The sequence below is a fragment of the Peromyscus eremicus genome, chromosome 4, assembly GCF_949786415.1.
Source record: "Peromyscus eremicus chromosome 4, PerEre_H2_v1, whole genome shotgun sequence".
Lineage (NCBI taxonomy): Eukaryota > Metazoa > Chordata > Mammalia > Rodentia > Cricetidae > Peromyscus > Peromyscus eremicus.
Genome location: NC_081419.1, coordinates 119,801,830 through 119,822,210, shown reverse-complemented (window position 1 = coordinate 119,822,210; position 20,381 = coordinate 119,801,830). Strand labels below are relative to the sequence as shown.

The 20,381-nt window shown below is 43.0% G+C and overlaps 1 protein-coding gene across 1 annotated transcript in view; it reads right to left on the bottom strand.

Annotated features, from left to right (window-relative positions):
* Cfap61 (cilia and flagella associated protein 61) overlaps nucleotides 1-20,381 on the bottom strand; it is a 300,156-nt gene that overhangs the window by 233,276 nt on the left and 46,499 nt on the right. The window contains exon 8 of the mRNA XM_059258957.1: nucleotides 19,617-19,776. Coding sequence (XP_059114940.1) covers nucleotides 19,617-19,776 — 160 coding nt within the window. The remainder of the gene's footprint in view (nucleotides 1-19,616; nucleotides 19,777-20,381) is intronic.

The window sequence follows — 20,381 nt, the reverse complement described above, 5'->3', positions numbered from 1 at the left end:
ATGACTTCCCTTTGATCCCTAGGACCTCCATGGTAAAAGGAGAAGACGGACGCCTGCGGGTTGACCTTTGACCTCTACATATACGCTGTGGTACACCTGTGCCCACATCCATTCACACACACACACACACACACACACACACACACACACGTGTTCACAAAAGTGGATATATGAAGCAAATATTCACAACGCATACAATAAACCAGTAATTGAATTCTAGAAAACAGAAATAACACAATAGGTGAAATACATGAATAAATAGGAATTGTAATTAACCAGCAGACATACGGTGTATGAAAAGCATTCATCTTCAACAGTACACAGAGAAATAAAACAATGACAACTTCTTGCACCTAGCCCACGGCCAAGCTGAGAAACTCTCATATCATTAAGTACGGGCAAAGGAGGAAAGCTCAGAAGAAAGCCGCTGAACAGTTACCTTTGTTGACAATGTGAACATCTCCAAGACTAGCTGAAAACGTTCTAGAATAGGGCCTGTAGAAAGTGCAAGAGTCAGGTACAAGGATATTCGTTTCAGCCTTGCTTGCAACAACAAGACAGGAACAACCTGAGTATGACTAGCTTCCAGTGACTAACCTCTTAAGTGGATAAACCACTAGTAATGCTGTTGGAAAAGAGAGAATCCACATATACATCCATGTCAGGAATCCTGGGAAAGAAAACATCACCTCACAGCTTTGAACATCATGAGCAGAATCAATAAAAATGAAAAATCACTTCAAATGTATCCTGACACATCTTCATAAGTAAATGAAGCATGCAAATTCATATATAAAAAGTAGAAACTATCAACTAAGTGAAAGAGAAGTTGTTGCATAACAATTTAAAACACAGAAACCCCAACTAAAAACTCACATAATAATAGAATCAGTTTTACACGGTTTCATTGGCAAATTCCATAGAACATTTAAGGAATTGGTATTTCTCTTCCCTCTGTTCAAAGTAGTGTCTCTGGCTGGAGGGGTAGATCAGTGGTTAAGCATCTGCCTAGCATGCATGAGGCAATGCTGGGCAAATAGAGACAGGGGGATACCCAGGACTTGCTGGTCAGCCAGTCTAAGTGAAATAAGTGAATGCCAAGTTCAGTAAGTAACATAAGCTGCCTCAAAACATAAGGTGGAGGACAACTGAGGAAGACTCCCAAGGGCTGGTGAAATGGCTCAGTGGGGAAAGATTTGTGCCACCAATCCTCATGGTCTGAGTTCCCTTCTCTGGGACCCATGTGGTCAGAGAGAACTGAGTCCCACAAGTTCTCATTTGACCTCCACACATTTGCCATGGTACCTGCATACACACACACACACACACACACACAGAGAGAGAGAGAGAGAGAGAGAGAGAGAGAGAGAGAGGCATTTGGTCAGTTATATATATATATATAATTTTAAATGATATTTGATTCCTATATTTTGCTAAAAATAAAAATCAAGTGCATGTGGACAGTAAATGTAAGCATGAAAGACAAAACAAAGGCAGGATACTTAAGTAAATTGGGTCAAGTCTACTCTACTTTGCCCCATCAAAAATATCTAAGCTTACAACTTGGAGCACATTACTTAGACTTCTTCACTGAAGAATTTCCACTTAGTGTTTAGTGTTGGCTAGAAATGGGTATGTTAAATCAGATAAAATGTGATTGAAAACTAACACTGTATGTTACAAAAGTATTTTATATTAGTAAAAGATACTCTCCACGGTGACAGTCTCACTATGTGAAACCATAAGCACTGTGGTGGTTAGTGTTGTAAGCTTGACAAAACATAGAATCACTAGATGGGCCTCTGGGCGTGTCTGTGGGGGTTACCTTGACTGCGTTAGCTAAGCGGGAAGACCACCCCACTGTTGGTGGTGCCATTCTCTGGCTGGGATCCCGGACTGGGGAAGTGGAGGAAGGAGCTGAGCAGGAGCACAACTTCACCGGTCTCTGCTTCCTGACTGTGGACACTTTGTGACCAGTACCCTCAAGCTCCTGCTGTCGTGATGTCCCTGCCATAATGGACTGGATTCTGGAACTGTGAGCCCAACGAAACCCATCTTTGTCAGGGTAGTTCATCTCAGCGAGAGAACAGTAACTAAGACATGCACCAGAGAGCCCAGCATCTAGGTTGGGTAAGCCAAAAGCTTTATAAACACATAGAGAAATAGACAAGATGACAGTGAAGTGGGAAATTTTCCTGTCTCAGAGTTAGGCCAGGTCATAATGATGAGGATATAGAAGAGTTGAGTGTCATTAGTAAGATCTTTTTCTCAGCATGACATGAAATTCACACCATTCAAAAGTCCATTGTACAAGAACTGACCCTATATCAGGCTAGAGTAGAAGACACTCATTCAAACTCAAGATAGAAAGTACACAGATTATTCTTCTAGACAATCAAAAAAATTGGAAATTAAAGACAAGAGAGCAAACACACAATGATAATCACACCAACTGGCAACCAAACTGCTTCCCTAAATGAATTTTAGATAAAAGAAGGGACTATAATTACAAGCAAGAATTGATCATAAAATAGCAATGATGAGAATATTAATATCAACATTACTTGCTAATAGCTTATGAGACACAGGCAAGGCAATATCATATGGAAGATTTCCAGCTGTAAATGTGGAAAGATAAACACCCCTGATGATGTAGTAAACTAAACTGAGGACATCTGAACAATAAGGAGCAACAGGAAGTGACATTATTTAAATGAGCAGAGTATAGATGGAAGTTTTCCTGTGTCCCGCACAGTCCTGCAGCCGCTCGGTCCCAAGTAAACATACAGAGGCTTGTATTAATTACAAACTGTATGGCCTATGACTCAGGCTTCTTGCTAGCTAGCTCTTATAACTTAACTCAACCATTTCCTATTAATCTGCGCATTGCCATGTGGCCATGGCGTTATTGGTCTGCTGGCATCCTGTTGCTCCTTGGGTGGCAGGCTGGCATCTCCCCTAACTCCATCCTTCTCTCTGTATCTCTACTTGGATTTCCCACCTGACCTTAAGCTGCTTTGCCATAGGCCAAAGTAGCTTATTTATTAGCCAATGAGAGCAACATATATTCACAGCATACAGAAAGACATCCCACAGCAGCAGAGTGTCCTGTAGACACAGCTTCTTCAACCCACACCTCTGAAGGAGTTTCCACTTTGGGAGAAGACTGACCATCCCAGCACCTGGCAGTATGAGTTCAACTGTCACAGAACCAGTAGTATCCCAGAGGGCCCCCAGGGAAAGATTTTGTCTTTCATCTTGCAGAAAGAGTTAAAAATTAATTAGAGAGGAGACAATGGTGGCTTAGAAGCAAGTAGCAGTCCCTTCCTTGCATCTCTGTGGTGGGCGTTTGAGGGGGCGCACTGATGGTTAATGTCAAACAGACACCCTTGGACAGATACAGAAAGTCTGGTTATCAGAAGACAGGGCTAGCTAAAGCCCATTCAAACTGGGCAGGCAGCACAACGCATCCGCAGAGAGGAAGAGTGACAGAAAGGGAAGGAAGAGGAGGCAGTGAACAAAATGGGCATAGAAACAGAAGCACTGAAGAAAGGCAGGCTGAACTTAGCTGATCTGGGAGCTGTGTGGCATGCTGGCACTGGAGAAGCGCTCCACGTACCCCAGCGTGAAAGCACAGTGCTCTAGGAGAAGACAGCTTTGAGAAGGTCGCACCCAAGCTTGCTTCTCTGTCTTTTCTTTTCAAAGCAAGTGTTGCCACAATGTCCAAGCCAACGTCTGCCATGTGGTCCACGGACGTGCCATCCAACCACCACAGAAGCTGTATCACTGAAAAATATACGCAGTGGGATCTGGGTTGCAGACGCAGTACAGAATCCAGATCTCTTTCTCTTTAAAACCAGAGGGTGCCGGGCGGTGGTGGCGCACGCCTTTAATCCCAGCACTTGGGAGGCAGAGCCAGGCGGATCTCTGTGAGTTCGAGGCCAGCCTGGTCTACTGAGCGAGATCCAGGAAAGGCGCAAAGCTACACAGAGAAACCCTGTCTCAAAAAAACCAAAAAAAATTAAATAAATAAATAAAATAAAATAAAATAAAACCAGAGGGTGTGATGGCCACTGAAGAGTCAGGACTGAGGTGACACATGCAATTATGTCCAAGGACTGGCCTTGTTACCTGACTTAAGAAGCTAGGTTCAGCCACTCGTCCTCATTAGGCCAATTAAAGAGAATAGTGAAAAGTGGAGAAAGAGCTTTATCCTTTATTCCTGGCCACACTAGGAAGGAGCAAAGAGGTCCAGAGGCTCCAGTCCATCTTCTAGGCGCTGACATGAGGTTTAAGTTTGAACAGAGGACAAGAGGAAACTCTAACGAAGCAGTCTTGCTCAAGATGTGGTTCCATCCATCACTGGCCCGCTGTTTTGATTCCAGTGGGACTTACAAGGTGAGCTGACAAGCCAGAACTGTGTCGAATCTCTTCAACTCTGTTTGGAGGGGTTCCTTTGCTTTATGTGTCCCAATCGCAGGTCATCCATGGAAGCCAAGGCAGGAACTCAAACAGAAACCATGGAGGAATGCTGCTGATTGGCTTGCTCTCAACTGTTATTGTTGCTGAGAATTTCATACATGAATACTGTATTCACATTATTCCTACCCCTTCCTCTCCCCAACTGCAGTTCCTCTTGTGCCCCCAGTACCTCTCAAAGTCATGACCTCTTCAAGTATTATTGTTACATAAATACATATATGTGTATGTACACACACACACACACATTTATACAACCTTCTGTGTCTGTTTAGTCTATGCTCATATGTACATGTGTTCAGGGCCAACAACTTGGGATCAGATAACCTATAGGGAGCTCATCCCTAAAGAAGTAGTCTCTTAGCTGCCTGTGGTGGAGCCCTGTGAGAGCTCCCCTGTCCATACTGACATACGAACTGTCACTGTGCGGTTCTTGTGTAGGTGACCATAGTGTTGCGGCTTCATGGGTACAGCTCTGTTGTTGTACAATCTCTTAAGTTTTTTTTCTTTTGCATTTTATTGATTTGTTTATTATATGTGTATGTCCATGTCCATGTCTGTGTTCCAGTCTGTGTCCTTGTTAGTGTCCATGTGTCTATGTCCCTGTACGGTTGTGTGCCGGGGTGGGGTGGGGTGGGGGGTGGGATGGGGGAGAGTGGGGGGGTGTGGTGGGAGGGAGAGGAACATGTATGAAATACCTTCCTGGGAGACAAATTCTTCTGCCTGACACCAGGCTTCAGCCTTTTCTTTCTCCCAGCATGAGTCTCCTGGGGAAATTCCAATTCATGGGGTCTATTGTTTCCACAGCCTAGGTGGGGCACAGTGTCTCTGTTCACAGGCTCTTCACTCTCACAGAGATAGTTCCAGCCTCAGGAAAGCAGTGACAACTGACACACTGCACCCCCTGGACAGTAGTGTGTACCCTACTCTGGGTATGGGCTTCAGGGAGCACCCGAAAAATCCACCAGGCCTGCAGCTCCCTGGAGAGAATCTGTCTGGAGTAGACTTCAGCCTAGGGACCTCCTGTTCCCTGCACTAGTGAGCAAGGGAACAAAGCTATTGTAACCAGACTCTGAGCCCATCCTGTCCAGTCCACATGCTCACTGCCTGAGGAGTAAGCAACACAGAAAACAACAATAACAAACCAGTACACATCTCATAGCCCGTGTTCTATCCAAGGGGTGCAGAGCACAAAAAGCAGAGGAAGAAGTACAGATGTATCTAAGTAGGGACTTCTTACTTTTGCCTACACAACTACCCCCAGGGAGACAATGCTTTAATCTTTAAAAATATTTATATTAAGGGGCTAGAGAGATGGCTCAGCAGTTAAGAGCACTTGTTGCTCTTGCAGAGGACCCAGGTTCAATTCCCAGTATCCACATGGCGGCTCACAACCGTCTGTAACCCCAGTTCCAGGGATTCTGACACCCTCTGAAGTTACCAAGGAAACATGTCGTATACAGACACACATGCAGGGAAAATACAAACACATAAAATACAAATAAATACTACACAGAGAAACCTTGTCTTGAAAAACCAAAAAAAAAATACAAATAAATAAATCTAAATATGTGTTTGTAACTATATTAATAACTTTTCTTTTTGGTATCTGGGATATCTATCTCTATCTATCTATCTATCTATCTATATATATATATATATATAGCTTTTATTTCTTTATATATGTAATTCTTATTTTCTTTTATTTTCAGTTTGTTGGCTCTATTTTCCTCTTCGGCTTCTAATAACAGGAAAACTTGTTATAGCCTCACTCTCTGCTCCCATTCTCTCCCTTTCTCCTGCCTTTCCTCCTCTTTACATTTTGAATATTCTGTTTTCCACTTCGCACTTTCTTTTCTCTCCTGTCTTTATTTTAAAAAGTCATCTTCATAACTATTCAGTTTATTTTAATTTTGCTTCTGTCTTTCCTATAGTTATTGAACTTGTGGATGCTGGGCTAGTGAAAATGATGTGGGTAAATGTGCTTACTGCCAAGCCTGACAACCTCAGTTCAATCCCAGGAACCCATAGAGAAGAAGGAGAAAAACAGCTCCTCAGAATTGTTCTCTAACCTCAACACTCATCCTATAGCATGGAAACACACACATGCATGCTCGCACGCATGCTAACACACAATCAATGAATACATGTTTGCACACATGTGGAGGTCAGAGGACAACTTGTAGGAGTTAGTTCTCTCCTTTTATCATGTGGCCCTGGGAACTGAATGCAGGTCATCAGGCTGGGCTGCCAGTGCCTTTACTGACTGAGGTATCTTACCAGACTCTTTGATTTGGTTTAATGTGGATATTAATATCTATACACTTCTCTCTTATAATTACCTTTGCTCTGTCCCACAGATTCTGTTATAGTGTTTTCATTTTCCTTTTATTGTAGGAAGTCTTTAAGTCTCCTTTTACTTTTTTAATGTTCCAGTAACTGTTCTAAAGTATTTTGTTCAATCTCCATGTGTTTGCATAATTTCTCTTGCTGCTGATTTCTAGTTTTTTTTTTTCCGTTACGATCTGACAGAATATAACAACTATTTCTGTTGTTATTTGTATGTTGTGGTGGGCTGAGTGAATGGCTCTTTTAGGCTCATGTATTGGAATACTTGGTCCCCAGTTTACATCCTGATTCGTGCCATTTTGCTGCTTCTCTAACGTTTCTTATATACTGTCTCCTGATCTACTTTTGTAGTGGGTTTTACTCTTTCCTGCCCTCTATGGTTGTTTTTTTATCTTCCTGTTATGTGTGTAGATTCTTTTACATGTCTTCTGAAATGCTGGTGAGTGGTCATAAATTCCCTTTTTTACTCTGAATGTAAATGGACTTGCTTTTCAAATTAAAAGACATACGGCAGAACTAAGCTTGTGGCTCAACTGGTAGAGTGTTTGCCTAACATGACCCAAACCCCAAGTTTAATTCCCAGCACTGCATAAAACCATAGTGGCGCAATGCCTATAATTCCCGCACCTGGGCGGCAAAGGCGGATCAGAACTTTAAGGTCACCCTTAGCTCACAGCAAGTTCAAGGTCCACCTGGGCTAACTAGTGATGGAGAAGAGGAGCAGCAGCAGCAGCAGCATCTAACCAGAAACAGAACCCAGGAAGTCTAAAGAGAGTATTTGCCTAAGTGGTCCATGGAGTAGCAACCTGCAGAGGCAGAAGCCAGCACAGGCCAGAAGGATGGACTCAGTAAGCACCCCAGGAGACCTCAAGGGCTGTAGGCCCCCGTGGTGCCGTCCTGGGCAGAGCTGAAATTCCACGAGGAGGGTGAAATAAGAATAGCTGATTCCACCCAAAAAGTGAGGGTGGAGCCAATATAGAAGGAACTAGCAATCAGGAAACTTCTCAGTGGGAAAAGAAAAAGCCCCTCTTTACAGGAAACATGGTGACTCAGCCTCATATGGCTAACATTTGAGAGAAAAGGACCGGCAACTAAACTAACACCCCCACCCCTACCCCTGTCAATTTAAGGCTGTTTCTTCTGTAATAAAGGAGAGCTGGAATTTTGCAGGTTTAGAGCCAAATTATCTGGAACTATTTTCAGTCTCCTCCCTCCCCCGCCCCAGCAAAATAATAAAATAAAATAAAATAAAAAATTGACATTCATTGCCCATCTCTGTGTTTGACCAAACATCCTGTGACTCTCAGGCAAAACCCATTTTAGAATGTACAATCAGACAGATCTCTAATAGCTTTGACTAACCCAAAGGCTAAGAATGTTATCACAGAGCATCTGAGATCCATGACTTCCCTGCTTGACTGTAACCTACCCACCTGATGTTTCTACCAATGCCTTGGAAATGCTTTTATTTATAAATTTCTTCATTCTGTTACTAAAACAACTCCATAAAGCTGTTGCTCCATCAGGCCACAGTATTTGGGGGTAGTCTGAATCTGTGCGCCTAGGCCATGGACACTCATCTTCGGCTCCAGAATAAACTATATTTTATCATTTTGCTGCAAGACCTGTGTTTGTGCATCGACAGGGCATTTCTGTCTAAGAGAAACTGAGTGCTTTTCCCATAACTATTACAGAATGCATTTTTGTAGAGCTAGTGCTGTGATGGGCTTGTTTTTTTCTCTTGACTGCCAAATATTTTATGTAGACTTAAATCAGCACTCAGTAAAAAAGATAGTCTCTTTCCTTGTGGAGTTAGACACACACACACACACACACACACACACACACACACACAAAAAAAAAAAAAAAAAAAAAAAAACCCAAAAAAAAACCTATATCCCAGTCATGCTAATAATTTTTTTCATCTTCAAGAAAAAAAAAAATCAAATTTTCTAACCCTGATTCCAAAAGGCAGGATTTATTAAAACCCATGAGATAAAGAGGCTTCCAGGTGCCTCTCCCAGGTCTTTGGCTGGAGGTCAGAAAACACCAAAGATCAAGCAAAATCCAGGGGGAGAAAGCTTGTGACCCAGGAGCAGAAGAGCGGGCGGGCTTCACGCTGGGCAACCACAGCACTACATTTCCCTTTGTTTGCTGCCGAGTACTAAGACTGTGTTTTTAGTAAATTACTTCCTCTGTTTCTTAGCTCAGATTAAATTTGGTCCATGATAGGTTAAGAGTTGTCAAAATAAAAACACATTTGTAAGCAGAGCGAACTCGGGGCGACCCCCACGTAATGGGTGCAGCCCACTGACAGCCAATTTAATCAAGGGGGAATTCAGAGTATTCATAGAGAGCAATTGATTTTCAAGAGAAAAGTCAGCAGGATCAAACAGCCGGGTGGGATGAAAATCCCTTGAATCACCCCTATTGCTGTGTTTGCTACCAACCAACTCCTGCCTCCATATAGTGTAATAGCCAAATTACTGTAATTATCCTACAGCCCAAGTGGCATATCAACATTATTTTAAACATGGATTTTTTGCATAATCTTTCATTATTATCATCCAGCCTCCCATTTGAAAATGGAAAACAACAACAAACTGTGATGTAGCCCCCAAAGAAAAAAGGTCACCAGAGAGAACAAATCAAAGGGTTATTTACATGTGAATATACTGAGATGTGTTTTACAGTCAAATAACACTCTTGAAATTCATTAAATGCTTTCTCGCCTGCTTCATAAATATGGGCAAAAGAGACATCACCTACTGGGAAAATAATCCCAGCACATAATGATCATAAGGAATATAAATAAAGCCACTTGCCTTTCAAAGACCTCCAGGCCCTGTATCAAAGCATTTGTGTCTCTGCCATTGTGAAATGAATCTGACCGCTGGAGAGCATGGCTGAGTCCTAGCACAGGTTGCTCCCAGCGCTGAAAGGGGGAGTGGGAATGCGGACCCCCTTCATCTTGCTCTCTGCAAAAATAGCGCATTCTTCAGCAGCTGCCATCGTTCGTGGCCGCTGTTGTTTTTGAAATCCTGCAAAGGGCTTAGACGGCAGCACCACAGTGAAGATGGGAAGTCAGGAACGGGTTGGGCCACATCACCCAAAGGCCCACCCTGGGGGCTTGAGGCAGTACCCCTGGCTGTGAGCTCCAGATCTCAGCTCTGCCTCATAGCCCTCCTGCTATGTTACAAACCCAAAGATGTCCCCCTGAGAACGTCTTGCAAGAGCCTAAACTGTCTGTCTGGAGGATGACTTGGCCTGCACACAGGTCTGGTATCATTTTCTTGTTGTCTAGACATTTCTATGTGCCATTGGTGTGCATGTAACTCTAGAAAAATCAAAGTTGGAAGGAGTGGTTAAAGCCTTGAAGATAATAGTATTATTGTTATTTTTTTAACCTTCATGTGCTAAAGATATTCACTGGCAAAAAAAATTACAATAAATAAATAAGCTTTTTAAAAGGACAGAATTTAGGGCTGGAGGTACAAGAGCTCAATGGCTGAGTACTTGCCTGGTATACACAGAGCTCTGAGTTCAATCCAGAACACCACAAGTCATTTAACATTTAAAAGAAAAAAAATGACAGTTTGAAGGGAAATCAATCTCAGCTGACATATTAAACTTTGTATGCACATTACATAGAGCAGCTAACTCTGTCGCCACTGCCAGGGTTACTATGGTCATAGCCTTGCAGCCTTGACCGTGACGCATCAAAGAGCCACACCTCCAGACCCTAGGGAAAGAAAAGGGAGTGGGAGAGAGGGACCCAGACGCTATGGTAAGAACTGGAGGTGGAGAATGGTCAGGTAGACAGGGGGTCCCACAGCAGCCCCTACAGTGTCCTTGTTACATGTTGCAATGCTGGGACAGAGCTCTGGGTCCTCCTACTTTGTTATCTCCCATGAGCACCTCTGCCTAGAGGCTGTAGTGTGATGGCGTCTAAGAAGAGGCAGCTGGACACCTGGTTGGGCCAAATGGACTCACCATTTAATAAGTTAAAGGAAGCCACTAAGGTGAGCCCTACTCTAGTATGAATGCTGTTCTTGTAAGAAGAGGGACAAGACGGGATGGACACCATATGAAGACATAGGGAAAAGGTGGCCATTGGCAAGCCAAGGAGAGAGGCCTCAGAAGAAACCTAAAAAACCTGCTGAGGCACCTTGATCTCAGAGGACGTGAGGCCTTGGAACTGGGAGATAAATTTCTGTTGTTTAACTTGTTACCAGGGAAATTGGGGGAGTCCCGGAGACAAAGATGCCTCTTGCTTTGTTTCTTTGTTTGTTTTTGGTTTTTCTAGACAGGGATTTTCTGTGTAACAACCCTAGCTGTGCTGGAACTCACTCTGTAGACTAGGTTGGCCCCGAACTCACAGAGATCCACCTGCCTCTACCTCCTGAGGGCTGAGATTAAAAGTGTGCACCAATACCACCAGGTGCCTCTTGTTTTTAACACAAAATCCTGGGGAGACCCTGTTAGCATTTAGGCATCTGTACTGGCCTGCCCTTAAGCTCCTGACAGGATATATCCTCAGCTGCAGCTACTAAGAGCACCCCCTGTGCCTGTTCGCTAAGTTTCCTTATAAAAGGCGGTCCTTGCCCACCTCCCTGTCTCTTTCTCTTCCTGAGTTCTCATCCCCAGGGATCCGTCTCTGTCCTCTTCTCTGCCCCCTTCTCTCCCTCCCCTGAAAAAAACCTCCCACGTGGGTCCTGTTGTATGGTGTGAATCCTTCCCCACGATTTTAAAATACAACAGCCCCCAGTTAAAGATCTACAGGTAACTGAGGTCCAGGCTTCACACGCAAGGGCAGGAATGTTGCTGTGCTCTGTACACGATAATCTCGTTCACACCTGAAATCTGGTGAAGAACCAAGTAAGAAAGAATGGAACTGGGAACAGAGAGTGGAGCCTTAGGAAGACAGGTGGAAAGACTCGAGGATATTTAATATACAATGAAGTGTTAATGCTGTCTCTCATTTCTTGTTTGTTTGCTTTTTAGTTTTAGTTTTTGTTTTTTCTTTTAGCTCCAGGACATACAAAGTGAACTCAGTATTTCCTAGCCCAAAAGGGAAAAGAACCAAAGGAAAGCAGCAGACGTAAATTCAAATGAAAAAGAAATTAAATATGACAAACATTTCCTGACAGCAAGAGTGATATGTTCGATAATTTTGAAGGCAATGTTGCTTTTTTACATGGGGTGTTTCTGAAAAAAAAAATATTACTTTGGATGGCCTTTTAACATATAATAAGTGACACTTCTTCTGGATGGCTTGGTTACAAGGAGCTGTGCTAATTATCTTTTTCAAAGGTCACAATTCTGCTATATAAAATGAAATCCCTCCCTGCCAAGGAGCACATCAAATTCTACAAGGATTTTTGTAAGGTGGGCCCCGGGTGTGTAATGAGATTTACAGGTCTGAACCTTGCGGGGAGCTTATAAAACAGAGATCTGTGCTGCCTGGAACACACCGGCCTACATGACGAACAAAAGTTGTTTTATTTTGGCTTGTCTTTTTTTTTAAGCCATTAAACTGGGTGATGCCAATACAGCTGTGGAAATGCAGGCTGTGCCCTATTTTGCCTTATGCATCATCAAGAAAATTGCCAGCTCAGTTCTGATTCCAAAATCTTTATTGTGATGATGCAGCTAACAAAAGGCACAGCTTGATTTGCAAACACCACAAGGAGCCAGGGAAAAGGGCAACTGGAAGGGAACACAGCTTCGAGCTTCCAGCCTTTCTACTGCCACTAAAGCAGAATATTCATTAAGTGCCAGGCATCTGGAACACCTTGATGTGCTTCTGCACATCTCCAGAGGCTTAACACTTAAGAGGCTCTTAGACCTCACTTGGTACTGTCTCCCACATAAACAGAAAGCTCTCTCTCTCTCTCTCTCTCTCTCTCTCTCTCTCTCTCTCTCTCTCTCTAGTACATATGACTATTTCTTTACAAATCTTCCAACATTCCAGGAACTCACCACTTCTAAAATAAGTTCTCTATTAAATAAAAACAATAAATAAACTTTTGGTAGTTTTCTTTATATTAGTTCAAAATCTACATCCTTAACTCACCCCAGTCAACCCTACTGTAGACCCAAGGCTGCCTGGCACACAAAAAGCAAAATTTACAAATGTATCATGGGTTATATATATGCAAACAGTATATTTATGGGGATAGGCACATGCAATACATGGGCGTGAACTGCTCTGGTGAGAGGTAAACTGTGTACAGCTAAGCTTTTTAGACTCCCTGGACATTTATAAGGCTGACATGATGGACAGTGGGCTCATCATAATGGTATAAAGAACTAGAGAAGGAAGCCTCCTGTATTATCTGAAGAAAATAAAATTTTACTATTTTTCTGCTTGGAAGGGTTGAGGCTGCTGTGAAGTCCCACTTTTCCCAAATGTGAGGGAACGCAAGACCTTGAGTCAGAGATTTACAAACAGAGAACACAGGAAGAAGACTGAGTAGGAGGGACAAGGAAGGAGCCAAGGAAATGTGTATTACCAATGGCCACGGTGGACAGCTGGTAGTCAGTCCTCCCCTCATGTCATCTCAGAGTCCTCCACCTGAAGGGCAAGGGACCTGGGGTGTCTGCACCTCAATCCAGTCTGTTGTATGGGAGATAAAGGCTTTCGAAGCCAGTGCAAAGAGACTGGGTCAACTGTGTATTGGTTCCCTCAGAAGCAGATCTGGAGTCAAAGATCGAAAGACAGTCATTTATGTGGGAGTCCTTAGGGACAGCAGAGGTCAGAGGGCAGGGACTGGATTCCAGGAATGATCAGTACATGCGGTAGTCATTCCCTAGCTCTTCCAGCTTGCAACCTGACAGGGCAGCTGTCTTCCATAGCTCTAGACAGGCCTGAAGATACAGGGGTGAAGATTCCAGCAGGAGAAAGTTGTCTTCAAACATGTGCAGAGGATATGGGTTGGTCCCTGGTAAATCACTAAGGAAATCTCTCATTAAACAGCTCACTGACATGAAAAATCCTGATTCTGTTTTTAGTGAAACGTACCTGTCATGGAAGTATTCAATCTACATCTACTCTAGGTCTCTTTTTTGCCTGAGAAATGTTTATGCCCTGGGTGTATAGGTATATAAAATACATAAGTAAATTAAACATTTACCAATAATGAATCATAAAAAATCATTTGAAACCAGTTCTTGGGTAAGCATGTCATTTTACCATTTTGGAGCATGGGTGTATGAACTTTGATGTGTTCATGAATGGACACAGGCGCTGTGGATGCTAGAGGAAGATGTTGGATGTCTTTCTCAATTCTTCTTCATCTTTTCTTTTCTTTTTTTTTTTTTTTTTTTTTTTTTTTGGTTTTTCGAGACAGGGTTTCTCTGTGTAGCTTTGCGCCTTTTCCTGGAACTCACTCTGTAGCCCAGGCTGGCCTCGAACTCACAGAGATTCGCCTGCCTCTGCCTCCCGAGTGCTGGGATTAAAGGCGTGCGCCACCACCGCCCGGCTCATCTTTTCTTTTCTTATTGAGACAGGGTCTCTCACTGTACCTGGAGCTCCTCACTGATTCAGCTGGACTGGCTGGCCAGCCACCCCTAGGGACTGTCCTGTCTCTGCCTCCTCAGCACTGGGATTACAGGAGCATGCTACCATGCCAGGCTTTTAAAGGTGCTGGGATCAAATTCAGGTCCTCATGCTTCTGTGGCAAGACTTTACTGATAGAGCCATTCTCTAGTCCACGTTAAAGAGAAAAGTAAATTTGCATACTAATTAGATACATGTGATTTACTTTTAGATTAAGAGTTAGGTCTTGGCAAAATAGTTAACTCTGAAGCAGTAGAACATGCCCAACATTTTCAGAGGTGACTCATGTTTTGGTTGCACTAACATTTTGGTTGTACAATTAAATGCTGAGAATGCTGCTTCCCATAAGTGTGGAATACAAAATGGCAGCAGTATGCCTGGGACTATTTTATAAATTGTTGGAAATTCTATGTTAGTCTCAAGCCAAAATTCATTTTGTGATTTTTCGTGTGGTGTATATACTTGTTAGTGTGGGTACCTGCACATGTGGTGATGACGGGGGAGTGAGAGGTTGACATCTGCAACCTTCCTTGATCACGCTCCACCTTTACTCTTCTGAAACAAGGTCTCTCTGTGAATGAACCTAAAGCTCATTGATTTGGCTAGATTTGCTGGCCAATGAGCTTCAGAGATCTGTCTACATCTACCCATCCAACTCTGGAGTTATAGGAATCGTTTAATGATTCTTTTTTAAATTAAATTCAAGCGAGCAACTCAAACAGCAATTTTTAAAACCAAATGTTTGAACATAATCCAACCAAAGATATATTAATTTGATACTTACAGACTGAAGAATCTTGATAGAAAAATATTAAAAGCTTAAAAATATTAAAATCCCTACTCTGTAGGAGTGGAGAACTTTATACGTAAAGTAAAAACACTGCAATTCATAACCCTCTCAGGAAACGTTCCTTAGCATGAAATGATGTGACAGATTGAGCACTGAAAACAGTCAATACATGTTGTGTGTTCAGAACCAAGGCTACAGTGAAGTCACATGATATGACACAGGTGAGCACCACCAGAAACATCTTAGATTCATTGCACAATTGATTCTGAATTGATTTTTGGTCACTGAAAAACCTTTGATTGTTGCCAATTTTTTTGTAACCCCTACACTCAGACCCCACTGGGGTGTGACCCACAGTTAAAGAAGCTGTAACTAAAGAAAAAGGTGGAGTTGGGCTGAGAGTGTAGCTCAGTGGTAGACTACTTGCCTGGCATATATAAGACCATGAGCACCCAGCCACCAAAATAAAAAGAAAGTCACCTCACCCAGATTGCTACTTTGCACAGATGTAGATAGGCTAGATAAGAGGCTGGACTGGGCTTTTGAGACAGTTCCTGATGAAATTTATAAACCTTGGACAAGCTTGGGCAGAGATGAAATAGAGAGAGTGTCACCTGCCCTAATTCTCTAGCATCAAGCTATGAGGATACAATGAGGTAACGCATATGAACATCCTTTAAAATGAAAAATCACTGTCCTTCATAGTTTTTACTGCCAACTTGACACAACCTAGAGTCACCTGGGAAGAGGGAACCTCAGCTGAGTAACTGCCCAGATCAGACTGGACTGTGGCCATGTTTGTAAGAGATTGTCTTGATGGATGATTGATATGGGAGGGGCCAGCCCGCTATGGGGGGCACCATCCCTAGGCAAGTGAGTCCTGGCTATATAAGAAAGCTAGCTGAGCATCAGCTAGAGAGCAAACTGGTAAGCAGCATTCCTCCATGGTTTCTGCTTCAGTTCCTTCCTGCCTTGGGCTCCTGCCCTGACCTCCCTCAGTACTGGATCATGACCTGGAAGTGTAAGCCAAATCAGCCCTTTCCTTCCCAAGTTGCTTTTGGTTAGAGTGCTTTATCACAGCATCAGAAGAGTAAGTAGAACAATCAGCAAACAAAATACAAAATAGAAACTATAATAAAATACAAACTACAATGATGTGTGCTCATTTAAAACACAAATTTCAGTTCATATTTTCGAGAAATTCTATTTCCTTTAACTGGAGACTTCCATCAGAGTAACAAAAAACAAACAGGTCACAGCTCATTTTCAGTCTTCTCTGGAGCTTCTTCTGTTGATGTGATGAAAAGACGGCTGTGGAATTTGTTGATGACTCCGCTTGGCTATAATGAGCTGCTGAGGACCTATGACTCCATCCTGAGTTATCTCAAGTCTACAGTGGAAGCTCCCTGGTAACAATTTCATAAAGAATTATCTTTGTGTCAGTGAACAGAAAACCAATTTTCAAAAATAAACACCCTGTGATGGGTGACGAGTCTCTCTGCTTCCTTTGCTTGCCACCCTGTCCTAGAGCAAACGAGTTTAAGAAATAGGTTGAGGGGGGAATGGGAAGCCAGCTGCCTGCCTTTCTGTCTCCGTAGAATGTTGCCAGCTAGAGACATATAGATAGTGTGTAGTTTCAGGCCCACAGCTCTGCTTAAGGTTGACTCTCCTCCTCCTCTCCAATAAAATTTCTGAGACAGGAATTTTTCATTCGTTCTATATAAGGAACAGCAGTAGTGTCAAGTGGACTCAGCCCCAGGAGGAGTCTGTAGCCTTCCAATCTGGTTTTTGGTTTTTTTTGTTTCCATTTTTGTCTTTTTAAAAGAATGATAGCACAGAAACAAAACAAAACAAAAAAAACTTTAAAATTTACATACTTGCCACTGAGCGAAGTGCATCACAATTCTAATATTTACTCTTCCTAACCATTCCCTGGGTTGGGTATTATTTTTATCTCCCCTTTATACATGAGAACACTGAGCCACAGCAAGGCTCCTGTTTGGTGCCACCTTCAGAGAAGAATTCGAGCCCTGGAAAGCAACTGTGACAACTTCTAGTTCAGCATTATCTCATGGTATTTAAATGTTCCTCCGGAACATTCTTTCCCTGAGAGCCTGGGCAAGCCACTGTTCGCCATGAAACAGCAATACCCTCAAGTCTCACTTTCAGGAAGGGTGCTGTCATTGGTACAAAAGGGAAGAGCCTTTCCACGAGGGCTTCATGGTTCTGTGTGATGAGTACACGCACTCAGGACCGGTCTGTGCACCCGTGTGTCTAGTGTTTGGTTTTCCCACTGAAGGGACGAGGTTGGCTAAAACGACAATTGACCGGAATACCAAGTCCTGCGCACCAACCATATTGCTCCTCTTCCTGTTTTTGAACAACCTTACTAAAACCATGTTAGAAAAAGCATGTCAGAGAAAGCAGTGCAATTAAAAAAAAAAAAAAAATCCTGATTTTCCCCTGAAGAGTGAGTGCACGTCCAGTCATAAAGAAATAATGGCCATTAACTACTTTCAACATTTACCAAATTCATTCAAGACATGGACACCAAGTAAAGCGTTTCAAATGTCATATCTCAGTAAATATTCACAACTCCTGTCTGACGGAGATTTTCCTCACCCTATACATGGGGATCCAGATAAGAGAAGTGAATTGACATACCTAAGCTCACTTGCCTGTTTGTATCTCTCTGCCAGAAGAACCTACTTAACCATGAAGCTACTGTGGTGCTTAATAACCAAACTTTGAGACTACCTCATCTTACGTCATGAAATACTGACACAGACAATATTCAAAATTCATCTTATGGCTCAGGGTTAAGGGTCTGTACTGCTCCTGCAGAGGACCTGAATTCAGTTCCCAACATTCATATGGCAGCTCACAACCTGTAATTCCAGCTCCAAGGAATCTGACACCCTCTTCAGTCCTCCACGGGCATGCACACATTTGCATGTGTACACACACACATACAACACACACACACACACACACACACACACACACACACACACACACACACACAGCATATACCCATATGCCCATACAGACATACATATTATTGATTGTTTTCTTACTCTTTGTCTCTTTGGGGGCCCACCACCCAGCTCCCAAATAAATCACACATGGAGGCTTATTCTTAATTATGAATGCCCAGCTATAGCTTAGCTTGTTTCTTGCCAGCTTTTCTTCACTTTAAATTGGCCTATCTGTCTTTTCCCTATGGGCATTTACCTTTCTCTCTTTTTGTACACCTTTCTTTCTTACTCTGTTGCTGGTTGTGCAGCTGGGTGGCTGGCCCCCAATGTCCTCCTCCTTCTCTTGCTCCTAGATCGCCTCTCCAAGATTTCTCCTTCTATTAATTCTTTCTGCCTGCCAGCCCCACCCATCCTTTCTCCTGCCTCACTATTGGCCATTCATCTCTTTATTAGACCATCAAGTGTTCTAGACAGGCAAAAATGACACAGCTTCACAGAATTAAACAAATGCAACATAAGCAAAAGTAACACAACCTTAAAATACTATTTCCCGATACACACACACACACACACACACACACACACAAATAAAAAATTGAAAATTGATGTTATTTCATATAGCTAGGAATCAAGTGCACAAGTTAAAAAATGACCACTTGCAATAGGCTCACACTACAGAGGGTTTGCCAAAGACATAAACACAGAAGTACTGATTGTAAAGATCAAAGTTTAAAAGTATACGGAGCCTTCAAATTTGATTGCTTTTTAAATATTTAAAAAAATTTAAGCACTGGGGATTGGAGTCAGTGCTTAACTAGGGAACCTAGTCCACACTAGACCAATGGTCTGTCACTAAGATATTCCCTAGTCCACACTAGACCAATGATCTGTCACTAAGATATTCCCTAGTCCATTGAATTCTTGAAGTTATTTATTATATTCTGGTGTTCTCTCTCTCTCTCTCTCTCATCTCTCTCTTCTCTCTCTCTCTCTCTCTCTCTCTCTCTCTTTGTGAATGTGTGTGTGTGTGTGTGTGTGTGTGTGTGTGTGTGTGTGAGAGAGAGAGAGAGAGAGAGAGAGAGAGAGAGAGAGAGAGAGAGAGAGAGAGACTACAGTGGCACTGGGGATGTAGCTCAGAGATAGAGTTCTTATGCAACATGCATAAAGTTCTGAACCCAATCCTCAGTAACGAAAACAAAAACCTCACTATAACTTATATAACAATGACCATTCTGCAAGCAAACATCCTGGATTTGGGAACCTTTAGCTTGAATTAAACCATGTCCAGCTGTACAGGTTTGTTCCTGGACCCACAGATTTCACAAACATGTCACTAACCATGTGAATTTACTCCATAAATGGGACTGGAAGAGACTTAAGATGCCCTTTCAGCAAATAGCACGGCTGTGTGTAAGACATGGACTGAATTTTCTGGTATGTCCTGGGAGAGTCACTGTACCTTGACTTTCTTGAATACTTGATTCCTTTGATGGTTCCAAAAGATCATCAGGATGTGGGACACAGAATCCATGGAAAGGGCCCAAGTCGAAGCATTCGTGCAGCAGGGGCAAGTTCACACTGGAGCACACACTCATGAACCCAACAGCCTTGCCTTCCACCTGGAACGGCAGAATACAGTCACCTATCAGACTCAAGGCGATGGTTGCCGTGGACCCGCCACGAGCTCTGGGCATGTGGCCCATGGGTAGCTTGGGGGACACTCTGAGTGATTTAAGGGTGGAAGGGTCTTCAAGTAGCTCTTGCATAGAACATGCTCAATGGCATAAGGAACAAGTGACCACTGTGGACGCTCATCCCAGTTGGGAAGGAACTTAGGCGAGTTGCCAGGGTGTTCTTGAGGAGACACTGGAATGCTACACCTGACCTCTTCCTGGTCACTCCCTCACCTCACCTATCCCACTCCCGCTGCCAGCTAGTGGGGTGGATTTTGGTCTTCTGGAGAGAGAGAGAGAGAGAGAGAGAGAGAGAGAGAGAGAGAGAGAGAGAGAGAGAGAGAGAGAGAGAGAGATGGGGCAGGGGTGTGTTTGCTTTTCTTTTTATTCATCCATAAGCCCTGATCTCCTAACACTTTTCTCCACCCTGTCCTTCCCCACACATCACGCACAGCTCTTAGTAAAGTGGGTTGCTCCTGACCCATCTGATAAACCCCAACTTAGAGAATAGTCACAATTCAGGGCTCCTTAATAGGGAGAAACTCTTCTAT